The following is a 22,783-nucleotide window of genomic DNA, read 5'->3' on the forward strand; positions in this document are numbered from 1 at the left end:
TTAAAAAAGGGTGCAATTTTATTGTATATACAACCAATTTACTGGTAATACCTTGGCTTATTGCAAGGTTCTGACAAAATGTTTGTCTAGGCTTTTTTCCCTTCACTGTGAAGCACTGAAAGCTGCTATTTTTTTTCTTTCTTTCTTTTCTGTTTTTTTTTCTTCCTTTTTTTTCTTTTTTTTCTTTTTTTTTTTTAGTGCACATATGTCATAATAAAGTAATGCCCAGCTAAGTGCTATAGGGGAAGGCAAAGTATGCTGGCTGGCTATAGGAAGTGACACCGTACACTGACAATCACACCATACAACAGCGCCAAACGACTATTCAACCACTTATCAGACACATATGAAAATCCAAAATGTTTTATTTTATTTTTTTTTCCTTAAATAGAGATAACCAGTAAACAATTTTCAGAACTTGGAAGTTTAAAAACGTGCATATAAAAATGGGCATTATATACTTTTTATTGAATGTGGATTGACTGCAGTCTGCTAAGAAAAATGGGGTGTGGGAGCTGAAGAAAAAGGAAGTTGTCTTTTTTTTTTTTTCTTTTTAAGGCTTGCTTGTGAAAGGAACAGTTGTAAAAACAAAATTGCTTGAAGCAGGGTCAGCTTAGTGCTTCACAGTTTGACTGCTTCTCTAAGAGGAGCCCTTCCTGCGCACGTGCATTCAAAAATCACGAAAAGTACAAAGACAAACACCTAAAACACACTGCGTCAAGTGCAGCACCGACTTTGGTCAAATAAAAAAAAAAAAAAAAAAAAAGAAAAAAAAAGAAAAAGAAAAATTAATAATTGCTAAGCTTTTCTACATGATATAAGCAGGTATTGCATATTTTCATATATCTGGGGGGAAAATAAGGAAGACTCCAAATAAATTGTAAAATGCAGCAACATCCAAAATACTGACATTCTAAGCATCTACAGATCTCAGCAATGCACTGCCACTGACCACACAGGACAATAACGACTACTCCTATCTGCGGGACAACTGACTTTCTATTGAGTTCTAGATGTTGAAACTGACGATGGCTGACATAAAAGTCACATTTACAAAAAGTGTCTCCAAATGCTTGACGAGGGAAAAACCCCTTTCAATAGAGGAGCATGTGCAACAATTCCACAAATAATCGCTATCCAGGGCAAGGCACATTGATATGGAATTTTTGTTTTCGTGCAAATTAAGGAAAAAAAACAAAACAAAACAACATTGTTGGGGGGGGGGAAGATGAGGAGCAAAGTGTCTTCCCAAGAATTTCAGTTACTTGATTGTATAGGACAGTAGTAGAACCCTTCTGAAGGGCTGAAAACAAAGTTTAAAGGCAAGTGCCTAGAGGAGGGTTACAATATTGTGTCTTAATGCACTCTACTTTATCCTACATTAACTATATAAAAATTAGTTACTAACACTAGAACATGCAGAGACTTCCTCTGATCAGCAGGGCTGCCAACCAGAACGTTTATATATGTATAGTTTAGGAAACCTTCTTGAAGTTGCATGGGAAGCAAAGGGGTGCTTCGCTGTCTGGTAGAAAAATCACTTGCACTTTTTTTTGTTTTTGTTTGTTTGTTTCTTTTTTTTTCTCTTTTTTTTTCTTTTTACATAAGATACAGGACATTTGGGGGTGCAAACTTTTTTGTTTGTTCGTTTTTCCCTAACAAGTACCCTTGATCTGAATGGGCACCAGCATTTGTGTCAGTATTGGTTTTATTATTATTATTATTATTATTTTTTTCCCATAGCCCAGTTCAGGGACGCAAAGGTCTTTAAAACTTCTGGACAATCTCTGGTACAATGAGGTGTCTGATAACTGATAAATCCTATGTTGCCAGATACATGTAAAAATCTTCAGAATTGGCATAATTCATTATAATGACTTCTAGCTTATAAAATTAACAGATACCATGATTTCATTTTAGTTATGTGCTTTGATAACAGAAAATAATTAATTAGCATTTAATGTAGTTAACATATTGTGGTAAAAGCACCATTAGATTTGTTTTTTTGTTTTTTTTTTTTAAATTTTCCTTCAGTTTTTAAAGGGATACAAGTTTAACAATAAAAAACATAAAAAGCAAAAATAGCTCCCCTTTTCTTGCAAGGCTGTTTTTTACCCCAATAATTTAGAGTCCTGGGGTGGAAGGACTTGAAAAACAAAAATAGAATTTTCAACAATCTCTATCTTACAAAGATATTTAGCTATCCAATGAAATTGCACTTTACTCAATTCAAAATTCGATTGTTTTGATTGATTCCTGTCAGTTTCTGTCAACACAGACCATCTTCCCCATTTCCGTGTGAATTTTTGTGTCATTGTTGAAATTGTTGAAAAAATGTTGTTGTTGTTTTTAATGTAAGTGCAGCATTTCAAAACTTTTAAAAAACTGAATAGTAGTAGTAGTTTGCCATTTTCGGAATTGTTCTGCAACGTGAGTGGATTCATTGTCCTTGCGGGCCATGTTATATACTTAACTGCTGACTGCTGAACCAAACCGAACTAAAAGAAAAATAAAAAAGGAACATAACTGCATTTTCTTTTTCCAATATGTTACAGAAAAACATTGCCCTTTGACTGTCCCGTAAGTTATATATTGCAGATCTCAGCTACTACAAAAGATTTAGTTCTCCATGTGCCTCTTGAATGCTCAAGAAGGATCACACCTGTGTGGGTAAATTCATGAAATACTGTGAAACAGCCAGGCTCCGTAAGGAAAGTGTGTTACAGCAGGAAGTCAGTGAGCAAGGGTAGTCCTCCGCTAGCCACATCACCTAATGCTCACGCTACCACGGAAACACTCCAAATGTTACAAAGCCCAACCATTTCCAGCACCATATGAGAAATTACAACAGTCCCTAAAGTATTTAAAAAAAAATCCCGAAAGGTTATGGCCTTTGCTGTTTGACCATAATGCTTGCTGTTTCCATGTACAAGTTGATTTGAATCGGTTTTTCTCCCCTTCCACTGACAGTGAAGTTGTAACCGCGCTGGGTTGAGGTTGCGTCCATGTTACAGAGTTGAGAAGGGGTCAGGTGGTCTGTCTGGTGGATGGTGGGACGCTGCAACTTTTATCCCAGGTACCAGGACTGGAAGACAAAAGGAAAAGTGCAGTTAGAAGGACAACTGGTAGGTCTGGGGTAGAGCTCAGTGGTACACCGCTTGCCTGGTATGCACGAGGCCCTGGGTTCCACCCTTGTCAAAAAACAAAAACCCCAAAGTGCACAAAACAGCATATTTTAGAAGTTGACCACCTTGTTCGTCATTCAGTTCTCAGTCTGGAATACAGAATGTTTTCACCCAAGAAGAGCTGAGTGGATGGAGAACGGGAGAAGGGAGAGGTTTCGTGGTAATGAATGGCTGGGCAATTGGGTGATTTCCAGTGTCGCCTTCCAGGGAGGTGCGGTGCCTACAGTGCGACTGCAGCACTCTTCAGCAGACACAGGCGTCGGCAACGATGCCGTGAGCGAGGGGAGAGAAAGGGGGAGAAGCACTCGTTCAGCCCCCCGGGGGGTTTGGGGCAAGCCCCACATTTCTCTTACTCTCTCCTTCCTCATAGGCATGTGAGGTTGACTTCAGGATATAAATTAATGCTCCTTTCAGCCCAATATTTCTAAAATAATATTTTCAGAAATGACACATAATCATCAAAAAGGAGCAAGACTTGACCTGGGTCACTGCCACCAGGTCCAAGGGGGAGAGGAGGTCACCGCCTGGCCTGTGTTCACGCTTTTGTCCTTTCAGCATTTAGAGGCCCCAAGTCTGGGCCCAGCTACCTTCTCCTTTCAGGAATCCATGGGTGATTCTCTTTGAGCCAGACCCCAGTGAGACAATACTTTACCTGCTGGCATTTCTTTGACAGTAAAGAAAGTTCACTAGACAAAGTGACCAATTATAGACCAATATCAGAGTCAGAGTCTTAAGTGAATTAGAAAGTATATGACTTTTGCCAACTTTCCTCTAGCAATACCCTGACAAATTCACTACATATGTTATTAGTTACTGAAAAGTCATCAACGTCTGGTAGAAGCAGATATCTCAGAGTGGGTGACGTGGGTGATTCAGTCAGGTGAGGGCTTGGCCTCCTCCAGGAGATTCCATTAGGTAAAGTCAGGACTGGTTTGATCCCAGGGATGAGTGGCTAAAGGAGAGAGCTACCTGGAGGTTGGTGTAAGATTTCCTGGTCACACAAGCTACCTTTGATTTCCAGAGGAGTTTAAAAACCCCAAGCCTAAACTGAAAGACAGCTCATCATTTGATGTTATTCTTCAACCACATGCTTTGAGGAACACAATAGAGCCTCTTGTGTCCTGAAAGGAAATCATCCTGGCAACTACCATGTCCTAAATCTAACTGGACCAAAGAAAGAAGAGGGAGAAAGGGCGAAGAGGGAGGCAGGCCCCAAAGTGTTTTTATTTTGAGTTGGCCTCTCTTAAATAGCTGACGCTGATCCACGTTAGAGCTGCATTCACACTTTAACAGAACAGTCTCAAACTCTGAGTGCGGCAAACAATGCTCACAATTTCTGTTTGCACACTTTCTAAGGCAGTTGTAAAATTCCAGACTTCTTAAATGTGACAGTCTGATAGTTCTTAAAGCAAAGGCCTGGGACCCAGTGAGTCGGCAGGGGGAGCAGTTTTCCATACCACTGTCTCCGGATGAGACCTCAGGGCACTACAAAAATCTGCAGTGCCTCTGCACTTCTCTTAAAAAGCAAAGCACAAAAAAAAAAAAAAAAAAAAAGTTTCTTCACACATCTTACTATTCAGTATGTGCCTTGCCGACAAGGTTACCCCAGAGCAGCTCTGTAATCCTTCACTGAAATAGGCTTTATTGATTGCTCTGGTCTATTGTTCTCTTTTCAAGTCCCCCAAGTTCAAGTTCATCCTGGTGTTACATCATGTCTGGTTGCTCTTAGCAACCAGACAGACCCAGACGTGACTATCATTAGCAAGAAACCCTCCGCTCTCCTCCCACCAACCTTCCAGTGGTTCTGACGTAGCAGGCCCACTGCAAACACATTGAAGTATTTATTCTGCCTAATTTATGACCTACACAGCAAGTAAGACCCCCACTCCAAAAACCAACACTGTTGTATATTTAATTAATCTGTCTTTCTCTGGCACTTGGGAAAGTTAGACAAAGGACTAATTATTGTGTTTCACTCTCCACACTTTTCTTTTGGGGGGTGAATATTTGCATGGGAAAGAAAACTACAAGGCCCAGCATCAGGCCCCTCCCCTTTTTCTTTTTGCCCTATTGACATTTCATGAAATACTTTAGCTGCTTAAGGGAATTAGGAAAAAAAATGCGATGTGAATGTTACTCCTTCTGAGTTGGTATTCAGTAACACAAATCAACTCATGACATGTTTAAATTTAAATGCTAACCACACACTCTCAGAGTTACTTTAAAGGTTAGTTTTTAATCAATAGAAGTTGCTGACTCTGGCTTTTTGAGCTGCACGCTGCAACTCTTGGGCTTTTGTCTAACGTTAAAGCTTGCGAACTTTCTTTCCTTGAGATGATTTTAGCAATGATTTGCAGACAGAAGGCTATTGTGCTCTGACCAGCAACATGTCAATAGAGGAGCCAAGCTGCCCTGTGGAGGGGTGTCAATATGACTCCTGAGGCAGGGGTTGGGGGTCTTTAATAACCCGTGAAAAAACCTTAATTAACCCTTTCAGGCCCAAACCAAAACCTATTCTTCAACTTTTTCACTCCTGTAATTTGACCATTAGTACTTATTTCAACATCACACTAATCTTCATGACAATTAACCCAGCTACTTGACCAGGACCTTCCAGAATGGGAAGTTGGGGAAACGACACCAGGAACCAATCTTTCTTTTCTTTCACAGAAATAGCAGACAAGCAGTTCTTATAATAATAAATTCATCTATTTCACCAAATTTTCTAATGATCAGTTTGTACTTGAAGATTCTCATGATCCCTCTGTGACAAGTGTGACAGCCGCACACGGGTGAGCCACCCGACTTCTATGAACTTCCGAGAACTGCAAAAACAGCAGATGGACAAGACAACTTTTGGAAGAGCCTATTTTCTTGTGTGATTTTTTCTTTTAATTTTCATTATGCAAGCTTCAAAACATTCACTGAAGAATGATTGTACATATTTACTTCTTGGGCCATACAGGAAAAATAAAAAAAATCTGAGATTGTTAAATTGTTGGGGTTGAATAGCAAATCCCCGGGAAAATGTTGACACATTAAACACAATTCATTTATGGAGAGTCAAAAAATCGTCTTCAGATATTTACTGACATAAGCTTAGGGTTCATATGGTTTCTGCCTTCATACTTTATAGCCCCTTAATCTATCCTACTGTAGCCAGATGGACTACAAAGGAATCTCTGTCCCTTATCTCCTGTGAGTTGCAATATTACAATACAATATCGGATGATGTTATCTTGGTACATTTACATTAAGGAAGTAAACACGGAGCTTTGATCTATTTTTTCCCTCAGGAACATTCAGCTACAGTTGTTTTGGAGGTCCATAAATCCACCCTCCCACAAAGTCTCTGGTTGGGTACAATTAGTCAGTTACATTCCCAATGCCTACAGCTTGGGACGTCCTGGGGGTGGGAGGGGGGAACTGTCCTCTTTCAGTGTTCAAGGTGAAACATCAAAAGAAATCTGCAGTCCGGGACAAGAGCTCAGCTTTCCTTCTCTCCAGTCAGATGAAGAAGTAATCTCATCAGGTTGGAAAGTGCTGACTAAGGATTTAATAAAGTGCCTGCAGATGTGGCGTCTCTAAGGTATTCAACTCATGTAATGCAAAACAGCTCCACGCTGAATGTGCTTATAAAATTTCATTTAACCATTGCAGCGCGACTTTTTTTTTTCCTTCACAGTTCTCTAAGGAGTTTTATCACACTCCCCACCCCTTAATTTACAGCTCCATGAAAGTTCGAATCCCATTCTGCCCGAATTCTGGAATATTCGCAGTAGTCAGGCTTTATGAACCATAAACAGTATCTATGTGACTGCATCCTAAACAGGAAGCCTGCAACGGCAGGCCAATCTGACAGTGCCAATCTGTTTCATTTCTTATGCCTCGTGGAGAGCAATTAGGAAACTGAGACCATTTTCCCATTTGGGTCATGAGGCTACTGAAGACAAGGCTGCAGAAGCCAGGGGACTCCACTCCTAACTAATGGCACACATTCCAATGTGTAGGACAACTTCTGAAAAAGCCTTTTGTAGCCTCTTTTCACTGAGAGGGCAGGATGCACATTTTAAAAACAAAAAGAAATATGTGCATCTGAGATAGTTATATTTTCACTTGAACCAAAAGGAAAAAAAAAAAAAAAAAAAGGATAGGGTGCCGGGGAGGGTGGAACAGACTGTGACGGGGCAGAATCTGTTTTTCAAATTAAAAAGTTAAACAAAAGGCCTCAAGGGCAAAGTTTAACACTGCGGAAGGAGGTTGTTAATGTGGAATCCAGAACTGGGTGTGACACTTTGCTTTCTTCTCCTGGCAAGGTGGGTTATTTAAGGACATTTACACACATAAAACGGAAACACGAAAATACAGGGAGCTTCCCCCCCACCCCCCAGGCTCAATTCCCCACCAGCCCCCAAAGAAGACGCTGCCAACGAAGACTGCATGAGTCACAGTCACCAGTTTGCCTTCTCTCTCAAGGCTACCTCTGCAGGGTCACACTAATCCAGTTAGCCACTTTTGGTTTCCTGCTCTTATTTGGATGAACCGAGTCCACTACTGAGCATGAATGAGTTGTCCTTGGCAAACCACCCAAAAACCTGGCAGCCCCCCTCCCCCCTCCAATACGGTGGAAGTGGACAGGACCTTGGAGGAAGCTCCGAGCAACCACTTGGGAGCATTAGTCACTCAATCAGTGAGCACTCAGGGCTGATTGTGTGCTGGGTGCTACAGACACAGGCTCTGGGGATTCCATGAGTAAAATACATATGGTCCTTGCTCTTAAGGATTTTGTTGTCTAGCAGGAAGAAGGGGCTGGATTTTAGACTTCCGTACTCTTCACAACACCAGAAATCTTGCTTTCCTCACAGTAGGATCTTTGTAAACTGAAGAAACCAATATGCAATGTCGGAAGGATTCAGACCCAGGCCCACTTCTTCCACTGACTCCCTGGGTGACTTCAAGCAAACCCAGCCCTGTGCCAAGGAGCCCAGAGGATGGTACTGTTCTACGGTAGGTTGCAGAATGTGAGAGGAAGGCGGTGGCTTCCCTAGGTTCCTTCTGAAGAGGGCGGCAAGCTATCTACAGGTGTTAGTTATTGGTAATGCCAGCCTCAGGCTTTGATCTCCATGGTCATTCTTCTTGTCTGATTTTATTTTGTTAATTAAAGAGAGGCTGTTTTCAATAACTCTAAACCAAGACTTGTTTATTGTACAGGAAACTATTAAAACATTAATGGGCTGTGAGTGGCCCTGCTTACCTTAGTGGCCTTATCTTTCCCCTGCTTGTACTCAACACTTGTGCCGTGTTAAACTTCCAGATCCCCCAAAGCCAAGTGCCTTCTCCCTGTTGGGCCTTGGCACACCCCCACCCTCTTCTTTGGCTTTGTTTACGCTTGCTAGTCTTTGGGTTCTAAGTTAGATGTTCCTACCCCTGAGAGGTCTTCTCAGGGACTTTACCCACAGGGTTCACCTGTCATGGTGGCTGAACTATAGTAACCTGCTATTTTCTTAAGAAAGAAGCCTATGTTCTCAGGTGTCCTGCGAAGTGGCCGGCATAGGAGGTGCTCGACAAACACCACTGAATAAGCAAGGAGAACATGCCACATCCAGCTTTCCGAAGTCAGGCTTCACTCAGCCGGTGAGGGTAAAGCAAGGCCTCTAGATGAGTGATTCCTCACATCCACGCTCACACCACATGCTCATGCCTCCCCAAATGACAGGCACTCTCCCTAGAGAGACACAGTCTCCACAAGCCGCCCCAGGCAGTTCCGACTGAGGAGCTGCTGTGTCGGGGCCAAGCGTGGCCAACCGCGTCAGTAGCATGTGCAATAGTTTTGTAACGTGGACCGCTGCCTGCTTGCTACGAGCACAGATCAGTTGTCCAAACCACCACTCCCTGGAGAATGGCTGTGCTGCTCCCAGCCAAGACCTCCGTTTTGGTTCAAACCTCAAGATGGGAAAACACTAATCTTTTTGCCCAATAAGCCATCCGGTACCTCCAAACCTTGAGAGCACACACAATCCAATTATGCAAACTGTGTTCCAAAGTCTGAATCTTTCACCATATCCCAGCCTGCCCTGGTGTTCCTTACCACCAAGTAAATTTTTCTTTTGGTCTCCCTTTATATTTTCATCAATTAATCTTTTACCTCATGAAACCAAAGACTTATGGATTAAAAATTATACTCTGGCCCACTGGCACTGCTCTGAAGACTAACTAGAGGGCTGTGTGCATGGGCAAAGAGTTAGAACTCTGAAATCCAAATTACTGTGGTACTAGCACCAGCACTGTTATGAGTTAGATGACCTTAGGGAGTTAGTTAGCACCTCTGAGTCTCAGTTTTCGATTCTATGAAATGGAGATAACAACTTAATCCATTTGTGGGGATTAGATGAGATGATACCTGGTTAGGGGCAAGGACAGATAACCAGAAAGCTGAAGTAGATGGGTTCCCTAACTATAAAATGGGTCTGGGGCCTTTGAGTCCCCCTGAGACCTAAAGAGGACCATTTCCTAGCAAAGCAATCGCTTCACAAGGCACTTTCTCTTATTTAATGATATAATTTCTTAGTTAAAAGTAGCAGCTGTGTCAGTTCCCTTTTCCCAGTTGCAAGAGAAAGTTCTTGAGAAAATAAAAATCTGTCTTTAATTGCGGTATTAAAATCAGAGCGGCGAAACCAACAACACAAAAGGAATTGGCTCAAGTTTATGAAAGGCATTTGGGCCCTTGCCTTGCAAGGCTAACTGAGCCTTGGAGGTTGGGGGTGAGGGGGAAAGGGGAGGGAGGGAAGGAGTAGTCAGGCAACCAAGTGGGACAGAAACAATCCTATTTTGGTTTTTGTTAGCGAATGGCATACTACATAGATCAGAGACTTCTTATAAAATACAAACCCCCACTGTACACAAAGCACAGGAAAATGTGAGGAAAAAAGGGAAAAACTAAAAGCAGCTTAGGGTGTGTTAACGCTGCTATTCTGTCAGCTTAAAGAGTATTTTATGCTTGATCAACAGCTCTTTTTTATTGTGCTTTTCTTTCATTCATTCAAGACATCAAAGCCGGGCACCACCAGCGTACCTGCCCTTCTGGAGCCGCTTAGGAGGAGGTTCTAATGAAGCCCGACTCTGGGAGCCGGAGACCCCCGTGGACACGGCAGTTCAAAGGGAATATTTCAACAATGATTACATTTTGTAAATCTTTTTATGAAAGAGACAGCTTATTTCCTGCTTTTTCATGAAAAATAGATTCTGTCCATTAAAGTGAGCCCGCGCCACGGAAGCTGCCTGAGATCTGAGGTGCAGCGTGGAGATTAAGGGGACAAGGACCCGATGAACTCGTCCAGTGCGCCCATCTATTGGGCCAGGATGGCACTGCCGGATGTGCTGGGCGGAGCCCAGACAGTGCGCTGGATGCAGGGTTGTGGAAGATGTGGTGACAACGGGGCTTTGTGGATTTCCTCTCACCTTGGGCCTTGTGTTTTATGATCTGTTCTTTTTTAATTTTTTGATTCCATAAAGGCCAGCAAGGTATCAGGAGGCATTGGGCCGCCCCTTCTATCTCACAAGCGTAAGACCAAAGACTTTAGTGATAGATTCATTAAATGCTGTATTTTAATGCCCTGAGATGGGACAAATTCATCTCCATATGGGAAGTTGGTCATAAAAAGCTGGTTCTGCTCTCAAGACACAATGCTGGCTTCATGAGTGCCTAATGTCTGCCCCAAAGGCAAAAATAAAGGAGAGCGGCCCAGCCCTTTCTAAGTTTTGATTTCACATTAAAATCATCTTTTCCCTAGCCTTTTTTTTTTTTTTTTTTTTTGGGCAGGGGGAGCATTGTGGAGAGCAGAGAAGGAAGGGAATATGATTTCCTGGGGAGCTATGAAATGAAGAAAACGTATGTTTTCCACACATTGGATTCCAATTTTAATTAAATGCCTGTTGTCTAACAAGTGCAGACAGTCACACTTGGGGTTGGCCCAACGGTGGCCCAGGGAGGTAACCTTTCTGTTTAAAGAGAGCGGCGTGGGAGTGGAGGTCATCGCTCAGCAGAGCGTGGCCCCGTTATAATCATTCCACTGTGTGCTTCCTCCATCGCTCTTCCCAAACATGGCTCAGGTCATAACAAATCCCTCGTGAGATGTGGCTGTTTGCATTGTGCAGGTAGAGTCCAAAAGGGGAAGAATAACATTAGAGTGAAAAGTCCAGTTATGCCAGAAATTCTCCAAGAGACACCCTGTAATAGAATTCCAGAAGAGCTGGCCCTTTGCCAGAAATGAATTCCCAGTCTAACCTTTCCAGCCAGGGAGACCTTCCAAACGCTGGACAGCATCTGTCCCCTTTGGGCTTTTTCACCCTGCTATGCCTCCATGCCTGGCCCTGCCTGCACACAGGTCTTTGCTTCTTCTGTACTTTGATCCTTCTCTCTGCACTGGCCTTGTCCTTCTCCTTTCCTTTCAAGCCCCCTCTCCTACCTCCTCCAAGTCTCTTCTTCCCTCCACACCTGTGGCTGAACTGCCCACAAGAATTAGGGCAGATCCCTACCTTCTCAAAGACTGTCCAAACTGACAGTCCTTCCCGTTCCATTCACTGCTCAGTGCAGGGAGAAGGCAGTGAAGGAGGAATGGAGCTGCCAGCCACAGCCATCTTGCTAGAAGCTGGGAGAAGCTTCCGCAGTGAGCCACAGAAGTGAGGGCAGAATAGAGGAAGCTGCAGCATGGCCGTGCTCAGGTCCCTGAGAACAGAGAGTGCTGGACTATGGGGCACAGGCCTGGACCAGCCCCGGCCCAGACCCTGAGACCTGAGTGTACTACAAAGATCCCATTCCTTTACCTTTCTTCTCCTTGCTTTAAATTCTGGGTCATCTGTTACTCATTCCCAGAGTTAGCTGTGACACCAACTGGGGTGAAACTGGGCATGTACCTCACTGAGGTTACAGTGGGCATGACCATAGAAAAAGTCAGATCACGGGCTCGGAGACCTAAACCCTGCACTGTGCGACATCAGGCACCCAGCTTTTCTGCATACCAGGCCTCGGTATACCAGTAATGCAGCATCCGGGGGAAGAAATAAAATGCAAAATGGCTTCAAAATACTGGCCTAAAATCTAAGTAAGCAAGCATCCTTATGGGAAGCACCGATGTGATCTGGATGGGGGGCTGGAGGTCAGGGTTTCCTCCAGAGCCAAGAGCTCTGGCTAAAAACATTGATTTTCCATAGTACATCCCTGAAGGCCCAAGCCAGGAACCGGTGAACAATGCTTTCCTCCTCTTTCTGAAAATGTGGTAGGATTTAGGTTTTAACAGCAACAAAACTTGTCTTTGTTAAGACGTGACTTGCAAAACAAACTCACATGGCGGAGTTGCCGTTTCAAATGACAGTAATTTTTGTTGTTGTTTTTAATGTTGAAACGGCAAATGCTTTTTATGTTCAGATTTATTTCCTTCTAAATTTTAGATTAAATTTACAACCAAGCAATATTCATTATTACAAATATTTAGCTTCTTTCTAAGTATTTCCAGGAGGTAAGTGGGCAGTTTCTCAAGGGAGTGGGGTGGGTGTAAGGTGCAGTTCCTGTACCCATGGTCTATGGAAAGGTCTCACCAGTGACTTGAACACGTACATAACATGTGATTGGCAGAGTCACTCGACTTTCCTGGCAGGGATTTGCTTCTTGGAGAGAGGTAATATCATTCTAATACAGAAAATTTAATTTATTTTTACCTTTTGAGTAATGACTTTTGAGATGGAGGAGATCACACAAGCAAAGATTGTTGAAGACAGAGTCAAGAACGTGTTTTCTAAAATCAATCATGCGAGCAAACTTGCTCTCTCTGGGTTTTTGATAAATTCCATTTGGTAGTGCTCTATCAGTAACTGAGATGTAGAAATCAACTCAGAACGAACACACACACACACACACACACACACACACACACACACACACCATGCAGTGCTTGTGTGGAATAGTCCTACACCTCTACGATCACTATATTATCCTTTAATAAAACCAATTAGCGATTGCATGACTTTTAGATCCTTTTCCCTTGTTAAATCACCATATGGGTGGGAGATCCTATTTATTTTGCAAGAATGTGGCAGGTTCAAATGATATAGATTCACTTTCATTCTGATTCGGCAATCACGAACATCTTGCAGACGTGCCAACTTGGGCTATTCTAGAAGACAGTTCAATTAAAAAACACTTCAAGATTTTTCTTTCTGTTAAAGAAGTGAATCATCTGAGCTAAAATATGACTTCCTGTTTGACTGCCTCAGCCTTTTTGTATTGTTCTCCAGGAACACGTTTACGAGTTCAAGTTCAGGTTTAAACTAAATAAAACACTCCTCAGGAGTTTATAACTGAGCCTCATTTACATGTGCTCCCTCTGAACTCTGCCAGCGCAGTATGCCAGTTTCCAAGGCTTGGTGAAGGAATGTTTTACAGTTGGAATCCGGACTGCTTTCTCAGGCATTTCAGACCACTCAGGCTGAGCTGCACCGAGCTCTAGTTGGTATTAAATGTTTCTTCAGATCTACCACAGAGGCAAGGAAAGGGCAGGAGCCAACAGAACTGGATCTCCTCAATTTTCCTGTAAAGCTTTTGAGTTAACATTATAACTAAAAGGTGAACCATGGATTCTAGAGGTATACTCTAGACCTCCAAAGCCAGCCACGATTTCGAGTTTCTCTTTGGTCATTTTCAGCTCTTCTTGGACGCAGCCAATGTACATTAGTTTTCTTCAGATGTAAAAACCAGGGTTTGCTAAACCCTTTTTCTGCCTTTAAAATGAAGTTGAAAAGAGCTATGAAGAGAAATGTTCTCCGCCCCCAAGCGATTCCATGGTACGTTTACCAAAGCCCTCAGAGATTTGTGAGGTCAAAGAGAGCTCAGGATTGTGCAGTTAATAAAGGTGAACCAGAGAGGAAGAAATGGCTGTTTTGGTTTAGAAACAGGATGAGCTGAAGGATGGATTCTGGAGTACCCAAAGGGAAGTAATCTGGGGAAAGCTGATTTCCTTGCTAGTTGAGACTGAGAATCAGTCTTGTCACTAAGCAAGGGTCCCGGAGTTCAGAGAAGCTAGCCATGGTAGTGGAAAGGCAGTGGGAAAAAGAGGACCACGGACTCTGTCTCTCAGCTTCTTTCTGAATCTGAATTTATCAAGCAAGACTGGATACATCGGTGACAAACTAGCAATGCCATGGTAATTGTTCCCTCAGGGCAATGCCCCAGGGGTACTCGGAGCAACTCTTTGTACTGAGCAGCTCTGCCCTGCATAGGAGCATCCTCAGCCAACCTGCAGGTTGTGGCACTCCCAGTTCCCAGGTTCAGTAGCTGCATCCTGCTGAGTGACATGAGATGACTCTAAACGCTGCTGAGGGGTTCTGAGAAGAGCCCCACAGCTGAGGGTGGAAGTGCTTGGAGTCCATGGTGAAGTTGGATCTCAGTTGGCACCTCTGTTGAGAAGGGATTAAGACCAACATCCAGCACGGTGGTGAGAGGATGAGATGAAACAATATATGAAAGTGTTCTGTCTCCTGACTGGCCGATAATCAGTTCCAGGAGGCCAGAGCTGATGCTTTGTTTTTGAAGTGAAGGGAAGGATTCCTTTCTGTCTTGGGGAAGACAGAAATCTCATCTTCATATGCCAGCTCAGGGACTTTTCTTGTATTAGTACAATAACAGCATAACAGCACAAAGTGTACTGGCTCTATGCTGGGATTTGATTCTTTTTTTTTTTTTTTTTTTTTCATTCCCTGAACTTGGTCTAGTTCAAATGCTGAAAACGTCCAGGGGTTCCTAAAACCAAATTATATGCAAATATGCTTCCAAATCAAATCCTTTGCTATGAAAGTGAGGAGTTTCTTCTATGATAAAACATGAATAAAACTGGGATCGATTTAGATGATGTGCCGCAGAAATGAACAGTGAAGCTGGTTTTCTTTGGGGGGCATCAGTTTAGATATTGTGATTGGGCAAAATCAGGACTCACAGCTCTCAAGAGTTTCTCAGTCTTTAACCAAGACTGACTGACCAATCAAGAAAAAGATGATAATTTGCATGTGAGATATTCTCCACATTGGCCAAATCCCAAATATTTTTTTGTATTTCTCTTTTTCATAAATATTGAAATAATTTTGGTTCATTTTCCACTGCCCTTTAGATCACTGACATTAAGGGTTTCTGTAGGAAACCAATCAAGCATAACTGCCATAGTTATTATTTTTTTTAAAGCAACTCTGGAAAATGGTGGATGAGAGGTATTTGAAACTCAAATGGTTTGCAGATTTTCCAGAGGATTTAATTTATCCATGTGGATCCTAATTGTTTTGAAGACAAAATAATTTGATATCTGATAGTTCAAAAACTTTTTGCATTTCTTGAAGTGTAAGTTGGTAGATTCAGATCTAGTGTTATTTTACACTGGATCTTTTAGTAAAACAGCAGTCTCATCCTTCTATAATTTTCTTTAAGCAACAGAAGGCACCAGATTTGGGAATGTACTTGCTTGATGGAGCTATCTGGAAGTGAGGGGAAGAGAGCAAGCTATTTCTTTGAAGCAAATTAGGCAAATGGAGGAGTGGCCTTCTCTTTCGACCTCACTTAGAGTTAGTAGGTGGCTGGAATTCCCCATCTTACTACGGGGCTTAATTTTGTAGCTGGTTCCTATGCACAGCAAGCAGCCAGAAAGGGGTGCAAGAGAATAGTCCAGATTTGACAGTATTGACCTCAGGGCTGAGAAGCATTAGCGAATTCCATAAGGAGTTTCATCCAGCAGTTCTTGGTTTACAAAGGTCACTGTGATGCAAGGCCCAGGGGATGAGCCAAGCAAATCGTCTTCCTGGAAGATGGTGGGGTAGGGGGATGCTACTAGGAGGGTGATGTGAAGAAAATCTGGTACATCTTTAGATTTTGACAGGAAAAAATATTGGGGTAGAGGCCAACTAAGAGATGCAGCATGGCCCTAGCTGAATGGTAATGATGTAACAAAGAGTAGCATTCAGCACTATCCAGATACCAGAGAGAACAACTGACAGATCATTATAAGATATGAAATTATATCTCTCACTGCTTCATTATCACTATATTTCATAATATTTATCTAGAAAGGCACACAAAGCCTATCAGGTTAAATTAATCCTAATTAATGATCAATTTTAGTTTTATTCTAATTAAACAATTTCAATTTAATTAATGCAAGCATAGAAATTATCCAAAATTACAAATGTAAATGTTGAACTTTAAATCAAAGGTCCTCCCTACTCCCTGGCTCATGAAGAAGCACTTTAAAGTGTTTGTCCATGAAGGTGGATGGGAATTTTAACCTCTGTCTGCACTGAGAAGGACAGAAGAATCGTGCAACCAAAGAGCACAGACAGTAGCATGGGTTTCCCTCTCGCACATGCATACACATGCCTGTGTGCACACACGAAACTATGTGGGGGTCTATGAATGCAAATCCTGCAAGGGGAACATCTGAATTTCGTGCTTTTGTTCCTCAGGATTCCAAAGCACTTGGGTCAGTTTCATGGATACTGGGCTTTCACAGAAGATTTTTGTACAGAAATCATGTACCTGTTTCCAGTCCCTTCCCTGTCTGGTTCTTCCTGCATCTCCGTCCTGCTCTGCTCTGGATCAAGAGTGTGGCCTTGGGAGCTGCTTTACCTCCGTGGGTTTTGGCCCTCTTATTTGGAGGTGCTATTTTAGCAAAGTGATAAGAACATTATTCCAAAATGCACTTAAAGCCATATCTGAAAGATGACAGGGTCCAAAGCAGAAAATTTTTAAGGAAATTACCAGCTTTGGCATTCAGTATTCCTATAACTTCAAAACATACTGTCATCTTAAAATGGATCTGAAAATAGGATGGGGTACATGTGTCTGAGTCATCCTATAATGACATTTAAGGAGTCTTTCTCCCCTCTTCATAAAAATCCACAGTAGATGGGATCCAGAGCTCTAAAAATGTGAGGAAGAAAAAGAAAAAGATCTGGAAAAATGAACTTTTTTTCCTTTTAGGGCGCACAAGTCTGAAAGAGAAATACATGTTCCTTTTTTTTTTTTTAATTTAAAAAACTTATATTGGTTAATCATCCTGAATACCAGGTCTGTAATGCCCCCTGACTCTTGATCTTAGAAGAATATTCTATGTTATCACTCTTATCAATAAAATAGCCACAACTTCTTTTTCCCAAAGGAGGCCTTCATCCATGGTCTTCCATCTTTTTCTTGATTGTCTATGAGAATTATCTGATAGCAATCAAGTCACTAGTACTGTTTGGGGACATTATAGGAGAACAGCAGAGTCATTTGATAATACAGTTGATGAGTATAATAATCATCATTAAATTTAGTAATGATAGTGGGATTCCCCTTACCTTTGTTAATGAACATGGACAATTCATTTTGGACTGCCAGGGGTAGCAATGGTTTCTGAAATATTAACTTCTACCCCATGGGAATGATACTTAGCCCATCACATTTAATTTCTGACCTTCACTGAACAGCATGATCCTAATCCCTTGATTTCATAATCTTAACTAGGAAACATTAAAATATGGATTGACTCCAGTTGGCAGGAATCTTTATGTTCTTTTCACTAAAAAAGCTATAAATTCAATGGCTGACCTTTTATTTCCAGGTCACAAATGACACCCACTCAGTTTTGTCCGTTCACATAGGATTTATGTTAGGGTCTACAGGTATAAGCCATGAAAGTTGAACTTTAATGAAATGTCTTTCAAAAATGTGCACTTAACCAAAAATTTCCCACAAAAAAATTAGCGGATGGCCTTTTAAAAACAGCTATTATATCCTCAGGTTCACTGCTCACCGCGACTACATCTATTTTCACTGGTAGTAAGTTTCTTCTAATATCATTTTTCTGGGGCTACAAATTATGTTTGTGTGTGGAAGATAATAATACCTTAGCTCCTAATTTAGGTTTCCAAACCGAAAGGGTTCTGAAATGCTCTCTTTACCATTGCCATAATCTATCTCCAGCTGAAAAACGTGCCTTGTCCTTTTTCACAAAATCAATTGTATTGATGGGAGGCATTCTGTGTTGTCAATCAGGGAAATGTGATTTGATGGAACCCCAAAGCAGAGAGATAGGGACAGGAATACCAAACCTGCTCAGGCCCACACCATCAGAGTGAGATCAATGCTTCCCATAATACTCTCCTGTCATGTAGCACCCTAACTGCCACAATTAATAATGTAGAAGCAGCTGATTAACTTAAGTAAAGTGCTCTCTGCTGTGTAAACACATAAAAATCTATGGGGGGGACAGAAAAGAACAAAACGTCATTTTTATTTTTCATGTGGACACGTTCTCACTTTCCATTCTTCTCTTGAAACAATTACTATACCGGCCCCTCTGACAAGAGTCAATAAATTGATCTGGTCTTGACGCAGCAGCAGGACAGACTGATTTGATGCACCATGATTTGCTATGAGAGTGGGGGTGGGGCAGGGGTGCACTCAGGTAACGGAGGGCCAAGGGCAAGAAGTCCGGAAAGGTGAGCCTGCATCACCCTAGCTAGGTGATCGGTGCTTCACACGGAGCTTCTGGAAGAGCAGTTGCTCACGTGGTGGGTGTGGTGTGTGCACACATACCAGGGAAAAAGAAAGGGCCGACTTTCACTCGGCTGAAGGATGCAGCCTAAGTGATATGGTATGCACCACTTATTTCGGTCCCCGTGGTATTTCCATCACTCATGCCGATCTGCAATTCAATCAGGATCACTACTCCATTAGGGTGAATCATGTCAGTTGTGTACCTGACAAAATAAATATTCAGAAACTGTGCTCCCAGGTTCAGAACTTGGATTTGCACAGGGATTTTTTTCCCTTCCTCCCTCACCCGGCATAAAACTTAATCATTTTTTAATAAGAGATTATACACAGAGACTCCCTGTATGAATTCCTTGGTGTGTTTGTCCTTAAGTGGAGAAACTACTGCTGCTAGTTGAGCTTTAACTTGCTCCTTGGGAGGATGCTAAGCATGTTCTTAATAAATAAATATCATTCCAGTGGTTAATGAGAGAATTAATGGTACAACTTATGGAAAACAGACGTGGAGGATGGAGCAAGAGGAGCATCAGCTCAGGGGAAGGAGTCCTTTTCAGATGAACCGTCCTCTTTGTTCTTCCCACTCACAGGAAGATGAAGGCAACACCTCCTCTCTTACCTCCAGTGCTCACAGAGGTTTGGTTGGAAGAGAAATGAAGCAGTAGTGTGCAAGGGCATCCCACATACTGGGGCAGGGTGCTGGGGCTTCGTTTAAACTCGATTGAACCTTTATATAACTCTAAGTGAATGCAGAAGTTAATTTATAATTTTATAAACAGGACATCTGAGGTTCAGAAAGGGTAAAAATGACCTCAAGGTCACAGGCTGAGATAAATCAATCTTGGATTTGCCTTGCCCTAAAGCCTATAATTTCTCCACTGCGTCATACTGCCCAGGACCCCACGACCACATGTCTTACTGCTTCTGCTGCCTGTGAAATCCTATCTCTGATAAGTGTTAAACCATGCCAGGTTAAGGTTTCTTCACAAATAAAGTTCCGATGTGCCCTGCACCTGTCCTCTGCTCCCACAGAATAAAGTCCAAGGGCTTTACCGCTGAATAAAAGTGTGCACTTAGTCATGACTACACCCTGGTCTAACTTCTCAGCCCCACGACTCAATGTCTGCTGCCATTTTAACACTGACAAACACACCAAGCAGAGAAGAGTTCTGAAAATGTTCCTTTGCATGCGCTGTTCCCTGGGTGGAAGGGAACGTTCTCCCACCGAGCACATCTGCCTCCTTCAAAACCAGTTCATGCACCATCTTCAACAGCACACCCTCCACAATCCCCAGGGTTCTCCCCAGTTAATGACCTACTCTTCTCACCCACTTACAGAGTATACCCATTTCAGGGGTTTCCCTCATTGCCCTTGCTTTTCTCTCTAGGAGCCTGTGAGCTGTATATGGAGGGGGTGGATTAAACACATCTATGACTCCCCTCCCAGCTCAGTGAGGTGCTAGGAGTATAGTAGGTGCTTAATAAATTCTGGCTTCTTTTGCCTTCCTAAGATTAATCACAAAGCTGGCAAGTGGAAGAAATGAGCTAGGAATCTGGTATTCTGACTTCCAGCCCAGTGCTTCTCCCACTTTATCAAGATGACAGGCCCCTCTCATGGTCAATCCCCTTACTAGACCTCTCTATGGAGCTGTCCTTCCATTCAGTCCCACTCCTTCCCCATAACACATACAAGCCCAGCCAGGGTCAGTGCAAGTGGAAGGGCAACCAGGATGAGGTGGGCGGAGGCTGTGGGTCATGAGAGCTGGTTTTAAATTTCCCTTGACTGTAGAAGGGCCGTGGGGACAGGCAGCCTATCCTGGCCTTGAAGGGCAGCACTGGAGACTTGCCACATCATCAGGGCAGCACTGTGAGGGCCTAGGGTTGCCCTCATCACCTCCTGACACATCCATCCAGACTCTGGGGAGGGGGCAGGGGGCAAGGGCCAGGAACACAGGGCCAGGACGGCCTGTGCTAACCCAGGTCCCGCTTCACACAGGCAGCCGTTCGCTCTTCACAAGCCCTGGTGATTCATTAGTTAATGTGTAATGCTCAGGGAAAGTGAGAGCCAATTATAAGTGCTAAGTTATTTCATCTCTGCTCTAAGGAAGCACCGTGAGACCCTGCGAGAAATTCCTATGCAAATATTTTGGGGAGATATGTTCTGTGGATTGGATCTTAAGAGAACACTTTTGGAAGGTGAAAGGTGTTTCCCAAAGAGAGAGGTCAAGGTCAAAGAATGTGCTGCGATCCTCCATCAACAACCAGGACGGTAAACTGGTGGGCCTGAGAAAAGTGGACTGACACTGTGTGTGTGTGTCAATGGGACCTTCAAGGTCTTGCGCTCATCACAAGCCCTGGAAAGCCAGTGTCCAAGGGGAGCCCTGGGGCTGAACCCTTTCCTCACATAAAAAACGGCCCTTTAGAGCAGGGGCATTTGGTAAAGCCAGTTGCTTCGACCCAGGATTTGCAAGTAAGGGCTGCGTGGCAAGGGAACGCCACCTGCAAAAATCCGCCCCTCCCCGGAGCTCAGGAGGGCACACAGCAGGCCAGTCGGCTCCTCTTCCTGTACTCTGACCTCCACTGACTCTAGCTCGGCAACACCAGGCTCTTTTCTTCTGCAAAGGAAGCACCTGGTTCCAAGTCACAGAAGAGAAACCCAGAACCTATGGCTGACTGTTGGCTAAGCACCGGGAGGGCTCACAGAGGGCGCACAGAGGGCACCGTTTCCCGTTTGCTGAGATTACAGAGCCTCACATCCTCCAACGCAGCCTTTCCCGAATCCCTGTTGACCCATGGGAGGCTGACCCGGCCCCTCAGGGGCCTGTCTGCACAACACTCCAGCAACTGTGCCCATATCTGGGCTGCAAGCAAGGCTGGAAAGAGACGACACTGTCCTCGCACACAGACATACATCACCCAGACACGATGAGCGTGTGGAGGCAGGCGCCCTGGGAAGACAAGAATTAAGACGGAAGGGTCAAGTGCAATGGTAGACCCTGAAACATGCATGGAACTCACCAGTGGGTGGGGAAAAAAAAGGGGGGGGGGGAACATGGCAGACACTGCTAGCCTGCTCATTATCTATTGCTCCTCCTTCCTTGGCAGGATTTTATTTAGGGAGGAAAGTGTGACCAATCTTGGGTAATGGGTCATGATTTGAGTCAATCAAAATAAGTCTCTGCTGGCTTTCCTTTACAGCTAAAAATTAAAACTTGATCTAGTTTTGGCCAATGAGACCTAAGTAGACTTTTATTAGCAGGGAACTAAGGTGGAGTATAGGAGGGCCTTCTCCCTTGATATCAGAGGAATAATGGGGTATGACATGAGCATGATGTCTGGAGCTGCAGCAGCCATTTTGCAATCAGAGGAACCAAGTGTGTAGATGAAAAGACAGCAGGCTAAGGATGATAAAGCAGAATGTTAGTAAGAGCGTGGGTTCCCGCTGGCATCATGTAGCAGCTGAAACAGTGCCAACAAGCACTCACGGATTTCTTGTTATGTTGAAAAAATAACCTGATTGGTTTAAGCCATACTTAATTGGTTTTCTCCTAGGAGTTAGATGCTATTATTGCCTTTATTTCATAGACAAGGAAGCTGAATTTTAAAGGGGAATGTACACAAGATCACTAAGACACACGACAATGTGAGGATGTGAAAACAGGTCTACCCTAATGCACAATTCCCTTTTCCCCTATTCCCCTCAAAATGACTTCTTTCCCTGGTCCCCCAAAGGAGTCAGACTGTGAGTACCAAGCACATTTCCCTTATGCCCCTGGAACTTCCACTGATCAGAAGCATCATCATCAAGACCATCTGAAGGTCAGAAATCTGGAGCTGATACCCTGAACCTGCAGTTGAGCCAATGTTTTTCTGAGTTCCCTGCAAGGCTGTCACCACACTCTGATATAACTCCGGTCAGTTCTCTACAAAACCCATGGCTTCTTTCTTTCACTTTTTCCCCTATTTCATTTTCTCTACCTGCCCCACTGTCCACAGTCCCAAGGACTAGCTTACTGGCTAACATGCCAGGTCA

General features: G+C 43.2%; 1 protein-coding gene across 5 annotated transcripts in view; it reads right to left on the minus strand.

The window, feature by feature from the left end:
- Positions 1-490: 490 nt before the first annotated feature.
- Positions 491-22,783, minus strand: part of Nfia (nuclear factor I A) — a 354,467-nt gene continuing 332,174 nt past the window's right edge. For all 5 annotated transcript variants that reach the window (XM_047553764.1, XM_047553773.1, XM_047553745.1 and 2 more), the window contains one exon: positions 491-3,085. In XM_047553764.1, coding sequence (XP_047409720.1) covers positions 3,068-3,085 — 18 coding nt within the window. In that variant the 3' untranslated portion in view covers positions 491-3,067. The remainder of the gene's footprint in view (positions 3,086-22,783) is intronic.

Source organism: Sciurus carolinensis, chromosome 1 (assembly GCF_902686445.1).
Source record: "Sciurus carolinensis chromosome 1, mSciCar1.2, whole genome shotgun sequence".
Lineage (NCBI taxonomy): Eukaryota > Metazoa > Chordata > Mammalia > Rodentia > Sciuridae > Sciurus > Sciurus carolinensis.